General features: G+C 41.3%; 1 protein-coding gene across 3 annotated transcripts in view; it reads right to left on the reverse strand.

Annotated features, from left to right (window-relative positions):
• Positions 1 to 12,285, reverse strand: part of ADCY9 (adenylate cyclase 9) — a 93,411-nt gene that overhangs the window by 21,865 nt on the left and 59,261 nt on the right. For all 3 annotated transcript variants that reach the window (XM_026858700.1, XM_026858699.1, XM_026858701.1), the window contains 3 exons: positions 11,001 to 11,103; positions 7,760 to 7,968; positions 53 to 212 (listed from right to left, as the gene is read on the reverse strand). In XM_026858700.1, coding sequence (XP_026714501.1) covers positions 53 to 212; positions 7,760 to 7,968; positions 11,001 to 11,103 — 472 coding nt within the window. The remainder of the gene's footprint in view (positions 1 to 52; positions 213 to 7,759; positions 7,969 to 11,000; positions 11,104 to 12,285) is intronic.

Genomic DNA, 12,285 nt, shown 5'->3' on the forward strand with positions numbered 1-12,285 from the left:
AGCTTTGTTAGAGCCAAAACGTCAGATTATGAAACAGAGTTCGACAACTTACATGTATATTTGTTTCAAAATCAGAGGTGAAGTGTGAAAAAACTGCAAGAGCTGGGAGAGAAACCAGGATTGCACCGAAAAAATGTCGAGGCAGCCAGCCAGATATCACCTCCAAGAGATGCTTGGTGCAAGTCATCACCTCCTCCAGAAAGAACGCCATTCTGGAACAAATGACATCACAGATCGAGGCATTAATTTCAGTGCATCACTTCATACATCTAATTTACCTGTAATAGTATAACTTCAAATCCTTCACTTAAGACTGTGGGAGCAATCACAGCACATTACATGCCATAGCACCTGTTGGTAATTTCAGGAAATAATCCACCTTTGCTGACAGATGACTGGTCGGTTGCTCTGGTGAGGGGTGTCAGCAAAGGGAGGGAGAGCAAGTGGGATGGTGTGCTTTGAGAAAACAAACTGAAACCCGAATTTCACTTACGTGGAAGGTAAGCGTAGAAAAGACTTCTCTCCATTCATAAATATTTAGCCTTAAAGCAGGTGGGGAGAGGGGAAGCTTTTAAAAGTTAAAAAAAAATCACTTAAAATAACACCAGAAATGTTCGAAAAGCAGGGCTGTGTACCCTGCAAACAGCTCAGTCACCCAGAGGCCGTGCAAATCCATGCGGTCTTGACATTACACTGCAATTGAAACCAGTTCTCCCAGTTACAACCACGCTGACAGAAGTTCCCGTCTGCAGTCAGACTCCGTTCCCTCTCATTAGGGAAGGGGAAGAAGAATGTGGGCTGAGAGCTGGCACCCTCGGCAGGCAGCAGAGCCCGAGAAGCAGTTGCGATGAGCACCTCGGAGGCCAGCTGGCAGCTGACACGCTCCTCCGCTCGCCTGTTGGTATCTATCACAGCAACCCAGTTGGCTCTGCACAAGGCAGGCGGGAAGGAACGGTTCTTGCCTCAAGCTGCCGAGAAAACGACGGCCCAAACCTGTGAAGTGCTGAAGGAGCCAACTGCAAGAGCTCTGGAGAGCAGCTTACTTCTTAAAATAAGAGCATTTCTAATTGCTAAAAATGAATAAGGAAAGGTAAAAGGATGCTTTAATGCTCGAGAACATTGCATAGAAAACTATTATTTATCTGGAGAACTCCAAAACTATTATTTATCTACAGAAACAAATTAATCACCTCCAAAGTTACACAAACTATTCCATACTACCTATATCTTTTACAAGAGAAAAGCTATCCACTGATTTTTTTTAACACTGTTATCTAACATACAAGGTATTATGCTGGATAAAAGCCTGATACAAACCAGAATAAATTTAAAAGTTCTTTATGTGAATTTGACACTTACTCCACACCTTTATGTAGTTTATGAATGATATTTTAATTCTCTGGTCTAGACTTCTGCGAATTTTGCAACCTCAAGCATTTTTTTGAAGTGCCAACATCTCTTCTCTAATTTACTATATTAAAATCTTACTTAAATGCATAGAAGATAAATTTGGGGTAACAGGATGGAAGACACTGTAATACACCAGGACTCCACGAGAGGGTGCTCACAGATTTGTTAGCTCCTAGTTTAATGGACTTCCATTTACACCAAAAATTACAGCTATATTCCATCATAAAAAAAAGAATTTCCAACAAAGCACAGAAATTTAGAAATTGTACATAAAGCAAAATGATTTTTTTAAAAAGCTCCACAGGGTAAGAATTGGGTTTTCTGAAGCGTTATATACTGTCCCAACTCAGTTGCCCCTACCATCAACACCAGATCCCTGTCTTCAGTGGCAGCCAAGCTTGCCCAGTATCGAGTACTTCTGAAAATGCCACCCAAGTTCATGCCTCTAAAAATAAAGTTCAATTCTCCCAAAGCCTACGAATTAGGATTAACATTTTCAAGGCTGAACTGGGATAAAGGAAACCGAATCGGGCTCCAAGGCAGAGCACTCCCTGGGCTAAGCTCCATCCCGGTGCTCGCCGCCGGCAGCTGGGTGGGGAGGCAGGAGAAGCCAGTCTCTCCGAAGGCAGATCAGTGACACCTCTGCCCACACTCTGCGTGATCTTCCATGTCGCTCCCATGTAGGCTGGCACAGAAACCGGCTCGGTGGCACGCGAATTGCGGCACATACCCAGTGCAGCTCATGTCTCTCACCCCAACCCACACAACAGCGACTCCATGGTGCAGAAAGCTTTTAATTTTTTTTTTTTTTTTTGCCAAGCCTCCATGCCAGGACAAATTCTTGTGGGAACTATAGCAACAAATCCATCAGCGAACCCGATCAGTTAATCCTGCGATGAGGACACTTCTTTATTTAGGCAGCTGTGTGTTTCAAAAAAAGCTAGTGCAAATTCCAGGACAACGCCACATTTCTCATGATAATGTTTACCTTCTTGCATTGATTTTTTTTTTTTTTTTTTTAGTCTGGTATTTATTGCAATGCTCTGCACTCTGGAATTAAAATGATTGAACTCTCATCCTTCACAAAGCAGTGAAAGCTTGTGAGTACAGCACCATCCTCCCATCGCAGGAAGTAAGAAGCACATTAAATCCAGACAGCAATGAGAGCTGCAGACAGATTTAATGGCTACAGGGCAGTATCAGTAAATAATGCAGTGTCAGTGGGTAGCTCAACAGGGCTTAAATGCTAAAGTATCCGAGATGTTTACACAAGCTGGAGTTCAAATTAGTAACTTTGACATAAATGATTAATGGGTAATGGAGAATGTTACCATCATTTCTGTATTTACTGGCAGTTTAAAATCAATTCCCATAGTTCAAATCAAAACCTTTTGGCATAGCAGCAATTTGGTGGGATATTAAATACCGAAGTCACAGATGTTAGACATAAATAAAGGCAAACAGAATACATTGTTTTCCCTTGCATCAATACTCTGTATCACTCACGTTAACAGAAGGGGTTCATTAAGCTCTAGTAGCAGAGAACAATTTCTGTTCTCAGTCACCAGGAATTTAAGAAGATCCAACCAGTTGGCCACAGGGTCTCTGCTGTGGACAGACCACTGGTGTTAATTTAGCAAGCCTGGGAAGGTGAAGTACCAGGCAAAAGGCAGTTTGGCTTAGTGAGACAACAGCAGTTTCCCATTCCACTGTTTTGATTGTACTGGCTTTCTTCATCCAGAAGATTTTTATTTTTTTTTTCTCTCCAGAAACGTTCCTTCCAAATTGATGAATCAACTTCTCAAGTGCTCCCATCTCCCACTCTTTTGAACAGGGTTGAAATATCCCCTATTCTGGCCTCATCTCTTCATCCAAGTCTTCACTGAAGGATGCTATCAAAAGCAACGCTTTTTTTAAAAACAAACACTTATAACAAATTTTACTTGAGAATAAGAACTAGATGTCGAGTATCTTGTAAAAAAAATTCCTGTATTTATAGCTAAAATAGTGGGCAGATGTCTTTTACCTGTATTCCTGCAGAAGCATTCCTAAGAAACCCAACTGAAATCTCACACACTGTCATATGCTCAATGACATTTCCCAAGGTATTTTTATAAAACAGCAGAACTTTAGGACCTCTTACACTTGAGCTGTACTCATGAAAGTCAAAGTCGTCACATTTCAAGTGGGCAGATGGACATTCTTTGCACTACATTAACAGAACAGGCGATGACATATTCCACATGCTTACAAATGAAGCACCATTTTTTGCATGCAGCTTTATACAATTAATTTTAGAGTGGCACTTGTGATAACTGTGGGATCCTCAACTATTGATACTCCAATAATTTATTATCAGACACTTCAGAGGAATCAAAACATCCTTCTCCCTTGTAAGCTTTGCTCCATGAGGCCTTCTGCTCTTCTAGAACTTCAAAGTTTTAACTTGTTTCTCATTGTATAGGCAGTGATAGTGCCCTCCTCTCCCACTCCTGCAGCTGACTAAAGGCCTTAGCCACAAGAGCTGTAGAGAGTACTTCCTAGGCTGAGTCCTGGATTCAATTAAGAGTTAGACTGATTTAAAGACAGGGTGATTTGCATCATGATAATGAAAATACAATGAGAAACTTAGGCAAGAATTTTCTGGTCCTAAAATAATCCCTTTTCCTGAAATTCTGGGATTGTGCCCAGCATTGTAGTCCAATCTCCTCCCTTAAGATATCTCAGTGGTATTCTGTGATTGTCATTTGGGATGACATTTCTGCACAGGAAGTTCTGCACCGTGTCTGTGCATAATGAATGGTCAGAGTGAGCAGTCCTCACTTTAAGAAGGATCTGAAGAGGAAAAAGATGATTTTCTTCTTTCTGCTCAAGTGAACTGTACAGAAGTGTGTACCTCAGTTTGTGGAGACCAGAGTGGCCCAAAAGTGTATTTTACCTATTTACTATATATACACTATAAATTCAAAGCAAAAAAGCCCCTCTGGGCCAAATCAGATACCTATTCCTATGAAGTGCCCCCTCAAATACACCACTGCCATTACATCTAAAACTGAAAACCTACCAGAAAGGTTTTGAGATTTTTCATCTACAAAGACTGCTCTCTTTTGGTGTACAGTATGAGGCTATTTTCAAGAAGGTACCCTGGGTAAAATCTACTCAGGTCAGAGATGATCCTGTTTTATACTTTAAGATTTAAGTTGAGGAAAGATTGTGAATGTGAGCCCATGGCAATAAGTTCCTGAGAACCAATTGCTTGGAACTGTGGAATAAATACAGAATGTTCTCCAGACACTACACTCCCACCAAAAGAAAGGAAAACCACATCTCACATGCACAACAGGGGCTCCAGTAGCAAGGGATACCTGGTGACTATTCCTACAACCCTACTCCTCAACTGCCAGTTTGACAGGAAGGGCAGCAGTCACTGATCCCATCCAGCAATTCCCATTTCCCAAAGTAACCAGGAGAATTTGTGGGGTCTTGAGATTAATGGTCAGCTTGACTCCAGTGATTGCAGCAAAATGACCACCGATCACCTGCACTTGTAGTAGCTGTGCAGGAATTGCAGATTCTCTGCACGCCTCAGCCTCCTGCGAGTGCCAGTAGGATAAAGACAGTCCTGCATGCCACCAATACAGTGTTTATTGAAAATCTGTTATTACTACACCAGGTGGGACTATGTGAGCTTTGATGGCTGGCTACAGGCATTCTCCACAGTGTAAGATGTTTCTCAACCTGTTTTTCAAATCAGAATCAAGCACAAAAGAATTATTTAAAAAACCCCAAAACATTTAATACTTAAGAGTCATCCGGAAACACTTGCTTTTTAAATCTCACTGACTTTAAATGAGGCATCCAAGTCAGTTTAGAAAGTAAAATTCGAGCTTTATGCCAACATAGTCTCATGGAAATATTAGAAATGTCAGTGGCAAAACCAAATAGTGTTAAAAAAACATTCTAAAGCCACTTAAACTCACCTTGGTAATGGCCCAGGCTCTCTACCAGGGAGCATGGCTCTTAACAACATGGTGCTGCAATGAAGCTAAACCTCTGTACAGCCATACAAGAGCTCAAAGACAAAACCACTGCAAATTCTTTGCCATAGAGATAACATATTGAAAAAACAATCTTCCTTTTCCTTAAGAAGCCCATAAACCACCAATTATAGAACAGGACTGAAACAAAACCTTATGTATCTACATATAAAATTTCTAAGATTAAAGCAATAATTTTTATAAATGTTTAGTTTTTTATAAATAAGAAAAGGCAAATGCAATGTAGCACTGGAAAAACAAGTGGGAACAATAATGGATTGAAAAAATACTAAAATGGAGTAAAAGTTCACCTGCAAGGTGAATGAATACAAATTTCCTCCAAACATACCTGGGTAGCAGAAACTAGCTCTTCTGCAAAGTGGTGGCTGAGTTGTTCAGAGCTGAACAAGGTCAAGGATATGATGCCATGGCACCAAATCCAGACTGCCTGTTCCCTGCTGCTTTCCTACCTCTCTTGCTTGGTGTGATGAAAGAGCTGCCTGGGCACATTCAGCTGACAAAAACACTTCCCCCCCCCCCAAACCAGAGTATGGAAACTGTTCTGCAAAGAGGAACATGCATTTCTGGTGCAAGGGAGAGGACAGAATATCAGTTAATCCAGTTTCAGATGCTCTGTACAATAGTTCTACCAGTTTAACGATCTCCCCATACAGGTCTTAACATTTTTCTGAATTTCTAGATTTTCTAAAAACTCCAGAAGTACAATATTATTCAAATTGCAACAATCAAATACACCTGCTAAGAAACATTATCCTTAAAAACATCTCCACTGTCTGTAAATGACCCCTCTCTACTCCAAATTGCCAGCTTGCATGTAAATATGCTTGAATACATTTCTATGCACTTAGTTACAAGCTTGCTGCAGTGAGGACTAATCTAGTACTTTTTACCTGGACTCTGGAAAGTCAGAGTGCAAACTGCAATCTCTTGTTTCTTTTGAAATAACAGCAGAATTGCTTCTAACTTGTAATTATAAAAGCATTTGAATTTACACATACCTGACACATTTGCAGAACTACAAGTGCAGACTCACGTTTCCACGCACCACCCTTATAACACACTTCTGTGTCAGAAGGAAGTGCAGTGAAAGTGGGGGATGCGGAGGGCAGAATAAACTTGCTCTCACAAGTATAGACAAACAAGCAACTTATTATTAGGTCTGTCATCTATGTTAATAACAGGTTACACATGGTATCTGTATAAATCAGACAACACACCCAGGATAGCATGAGCTTTACTGAATGCATGTACAACTGCAGTCTTCTGCTACACCTGAAGGTGTTAGTAACTCCAGTGTGCCTTGGGGAAACCCTACGTTACATAGGAACTGCACAGTAACTGCTTGCCGGCTAGTTACAAACGCTGGGCTAAAGCCTGCAAGCATCCTGGAAATCCAAAACACACATTCCCTGGGTGAGTGGGTACGAGTAAGGGACAAGGAGTTGCTGTTAAGTATCAGCTATCTGCATCTGCAGCCAAGCCTCACCTCCAAGGGGACGGGAGAGGCTGAGGTGCAGGGGTTGCAGGGAATCATTTATGAGTTCAGGGACTGGGGATTCTTCGCTGCCAGCTGCAAAGCAGCAGTGTCAGGGCTGGCACGGCCAAGGAGAGCTCTGCAGAGCCACCCCCTTCTGCAGAGCCAGACTAGTGCCCCTTCCCTTCTCAAGCAGCAGCTGAATGTCACACAGCCCAGGACTTGGGGGAAATGCTGAACTCCAATTATGTATCAAACAGGGAAAACACAAACTATTGGAAAATTAAACCCCTAAGACTTGAAACAGAGATTATTAAAAAAAATATCAATTCTGGACAGATGCAATGTGACTTCTGCAATTTTTAATTTTTAAATTTTTTTGAAAAAGACTGCTCTTTGCAGTTCTGATAAATTACTTCAGTTTTAACACCAGAATGATGTACATTTATCTAGTAATTTAAAGGCAGGGTTTTTTTCTTGAAGGACAGATGAAAGTTTTCTGTTTGATTTCCCTCACTCTGATGGCCCTGTGAGGGGAGAAGATATCCAGTTGCATGTGGCATCCCAAGGAACAATAAGCAGGGCCAAGCATGATTCTGTTTCCTTAAGTGACCTCTGTCGGAGTCACCTTTCTCTCCTCCAATTTCTAGACTTCCCTTTGCACAAGATCTGCCCTTCTTTGCTTCATTAACAGTGTTCTGCAAATATTACAGACAGTCCAAGTGCATTCCTGGGATGCTATCAAACAAAATGTTCCCAAGCCAGCTACCATTTTAGTTCTCACTGCTATTTCAAGACTTTCTTATGCTTTATTTACCTAATTGAGATGACAAGGGACAGCACCTCTAGCAGGATGGCGATGATGAACACCACAACTGCTGCAGGTGGCGGAGGGGACGCGACCATCCCATGTTTCAGGAAACATGTGATAGAGAGTATGAGGAAGACTGTGGTGGAGAGGAACACATCCAGGAGCGAGCTGAAGGTAGCACTGGCAAATGTCTTCACTGGAGCATTCCTCACAACCTGCGTAGAATAAAGGGATTGAAGGAAGGGATGAAAATGAGCAAATGCTATTTTGCTGAATTCAACTGTACCATAAACAGCAGCTCACAAAGACAAATAAAGGAACACAGAAATTTTTGCCACTTCATTAATCCAACATAAGCACTGGTTTGAACCAAGAAACAGAAGAGGTAGTTCAACGGCTACCACAGTTCCCTGAGAACCAGCTTATGTTGAGAAAAAAAAGGCACTGGCAGCGTAGCCCGTGGGTCTGGGGTGATTCCTACAGCATATTATGATACAGAAATTAACCATATGAAAATTGCCTCCTCTGTGCAAAGAAACATAAACCCCATAATTACTAGCAGATAAAGCTAGAAGTAGTTTTCCTCAAGGATTTTCATTTAACACAATAATGTATCTTACAATAAATGTTTTGGCTCCAACAGTTCTTTAAGAAAACCCTTCAAACATCACTCTGCAGAAACAGTTACTAGCCTGTGGCAGAGCTCACATCTCCCTTCCAGACCAGATTAAAAGCAGCAATCAGGACACTATGTAATCTGAATTGATCAGAGCCCAGGACACCAAGTTCTGTTCTTCCATAACCCCTTACCACACATTCCCATCCCATCTTGTCCTGGCCCCAGTGCCTGTGCAGCTGTGCTCTGTGCTACTTTGGCCAGTCCAGCTGAAAACTAGATCATGAGCTCCATATCTTGGCTTACTCAGATGAGCCCAGTCTTATGAATGTTTATATCTGCCCGAGGGACCACAGAAAGCAAGTTCCAATGAAAAACAAAAAGTATGTTACCAATATCACTATGAAGTAGCCCAGTTTGAGTACTCCGGTTTGATCTGGAAATTTCTTTTGCTCCACAGAACACTATCTGCACTCAGCAATATTGGGAAATGAACTTGTTTCTCATTTGTAACTCTTTGCAATCTAATAAATTCAGCTAGCATCATTTCAGTGCCAAAATTACCTTTTAATCTGAACTGTAGCAGAACCCTGTTACTCCACACAGAAAGTCATATAAATTGAATTAAGGAAAGGAGCACTGTACCCTGAAGTGACAGCATTAAAGATGCCCTAATAGTGTTAAGTAGAGCTTTAATTTCCTAACAAGAACAGGCTAAGCAAGCTCTTGGGAAGCGGAGCTGCTTACAGAGAACGATCACAAACTGAGCATGCAGCTGGCACTGTCTAATTAGAGGTAAATTCAGTGGTGTTGGAAGTTACTTTCAGCAACAGTTCACTGCAAGACAATTAAATAACCAGCAGTGCTGACAAATCATTTCACTCTCCCAAGAGAACTATTTTTGTTGTTGTTGTTGATTTGGACCAGTACCATGCTAATATTAAGGCTTTAACAGGTCTTGCCCCAGTGCTGCAGTTACTATCACAGAGTGAAGATCCCCATTTCCAGGGAGATTTACATAGTACTTTTAAAATAGCTTGCCACTAACAAAATGCACAGACTACATTCCTGGTCCTTCTGTGAATTTCCTACATACCCACATAAATAGCTCTATCAGTATACGCTTGACTATCACTGCTTCACTTCTCTTTCCAACCTTTCCACTGGAAAGAGCCTGATTTTCTATTTTCTGTAGAGTTTATGCAAATTTTGCAGGCTGTATCCCACGGGAAATTTCTCCCTGTTGTTGCTCATGAGCTTTATTCAGAGAGATACCACTAGAATACAGTGCTGCAGGATGAGTATGGAGGTCCTGAACAAAGTGAACAAACTGAACTGCAACATAACTATGCTTCCCTCTGTTTAAAAAAAAAAAAAAACAAACAAAAAAAAGTTAGGTCTCATTTGTAAACATTGGAAAACGAGCAAATAGGAGCAATAGCTAAGGACAACATGACAATGCTGCTCAGAACAGAAAGCAGCCCATCAACAGAAAGCAACAAGCGGCAGAAGCAGAAATCCTACCTGCCCTCAGATGTAGGACATAGTGGGAAGAAAAGAAATCAACACGTACATTTATCAGGATGCAATTCTGCCAGATGGATGACCCAAACTAATAGCTCAATGCTACTGGAAGGGAAGGGCCCATTCCCCTTCCTGCTGCCGGACACTTATCTTGCACTGGCTCTGGCACTTGCCAACCTCTCTGTGAGCTGCTGGTTCAATACAGCAAAAACCAGATCCAGATGGAAAAAGAAAAGGGCCCAAATAGAAAAACAAAACGTAAGTATTTTATGCTAGGCTAGTAAAATGAACTAGCTCACAGAAGGGAAGCCTGATAAGCACCAGAGCCATTAGAAGGAGCAGGGAGGAGTAGAAAAAGGAGGGTAGAGTAACTGCCCTCTTTTGGCAGCAACTTTTCAGCTGCTGGTGGAAATGCAGCCTCAGTTAATAGTGACAGTTAATGTCACTATATGTAAACTTAAACCATCTTGCTTAAAACAACCAGGCAGGAGTATCTGCTGACATGGAAAGCCTGCAATACTATTAGCACCCAAGGGGATTAAGGACTTTTCACATTCAGTGCAGAATCCTGAAGAAGGCACCAAGTTCCTTACAATTTACTCACTGTTCCTTACAATTACACAGTGTTTTGAATTGCCTGTTTCTGAATGCAGCACACTTACAGAACTTAGGACATTTAAGTTCAGAGCAGGTTTGGGTTCCACGAAGATAAGCATGAGGCTGTGACATGAACAAGAATCAAATTCAAAGTTGATGAGAATGCAAATAGCATTTGGTCCTGTCCTTTCATCTTAGCATGGTTCTCTGGCCTGTCTAAAGCCTTAAAACATTAACCTGAAAATGGAGAAAAGGCAGGTGAGAAGTTATTAGTCTATCTTGGTGGACTGTGAAAATGTATTTCCAGCCTAAGCACTGGACTAGGCTTAGGGTATAGCACAAGACAGGTAAACTGACAGGAGACTGTTTTCAGAGACAGCAATACCAAGTAGTAAATCACATTTGACGTTTCATGACCCTTGTCATCAACTGCAATGAAATGTGTTAAGAACAATGACAGACAGTTGCTTAGCAGATTACAGAAGGAAAACAATGCCAGGAGAAACACACCTCTTCCTGATAGCTTGTCCTGTAGGCCATCTCCAAATCCTGATCCAAGAAGTTCAAGCTCAGCTTGTTAATAGGTGGTTTAAAGAAGTAGTCTTTCATGAGGCTGAGGAGAAAAGACAGTATCAACATCAGTTTATTCAGCTGCAACTCTTTCAGAGCCCCTCCATTCTGTGGTTTCTGTTTCTAGGGATGCTGGTGCTTGTCTTTGAAGTTCCTGTAGCTTTTGTTTGCTCTCAGTCAATGAGGTACCCCCTTATCCACATCACTTGTTCAGTCAGAGGAAATATTTTATGAAAAAATGACAGAGTAAATGTTAGTCTCTTCCTGAAAATTTTACAAGTCCTTCCACAAACTTAATGGCTATAACCACAGATTACTATAGATAACTGTAATATAAGCCAGCAAATAGTAAAGGTTAATTGCTGCCACAGAAGCATAACCTTAGGAGATGAATAGTTGAGGGATATTTGTGTCTTAGTTGGAATTCTATCGTTCAAAGCCAGCCAAGGATGACAAAGGTGACAAATGGTTAGGAAAAAAAAAAGTCCATTTCAGAAAACAGCACTTTCTTGTTATTTCAAAGACACTAAAATAACTCAGTAACTCAGCTGGGAACATTCTCTTAATGATCTGGGCTGCAGAGAAACAGAACCTGAGGAGGTGGATAGCTTACATTTATTTCTGAAGCAGAAGATTTGAAATCACCAGAATCATCGACAAAAGCACTGACAAATAAATGAAAGTAGCTCACTAGGACTAATGAACCAGGAGGCAGCATCTACGAGAGGATGTTTATGCACTCCTTCAACTTATCTTCCAGCATCAGGTGCAGAAAAAAACCAAACCAACCTCAAACATTAAGAGAGATCTCAATCATTAAGAAATTGTTCCTATTCCCCTCCCTCTGGAGCGAATATAGAACATTTTTTGAGTTTTACATTAGTTGTCAGAAGTTTATGAAAGAAGTTTTCTAATAACACTGATGGCACTTGGTCTACAAACCTTTTCTTTCACTAGTAGGTGTCAGAGCTGAAAGGACTCGGTGTACAGAGTACCGAATGCCTTGTGCCTGATGGTCACAGAGTAAGGTCCCGCCTGCTTATGCCATTTAGTGCTGAGGATGGCCCATCACCCTCTGCTCTGTGCAGTCCTCATTTGAGACTTCAAAACACACTCTTGCTACGAACCTCCTTTCATTTTCAAGCAACTGATTCCACTGCTTATTTACAGTGAACTAACTGTTTTTGAAATTGCTGTAGAATCTGAAAAGGAACAGCTTCTTTCC

This window comes from Athene cunicularia (assembly GCF_003259725.1).
Source record: "Athene cunicularia isolate RWA chromosome 14 unlocalized genomic scaffold, athCun1 chr14_part1, whole genome shotgun sequence".
Lineage (NCBI taxonomy): Eukaryota > Metazoa > Chordata > Aves > Strigiformes > Strigidae > Athene > Athene cunicularia.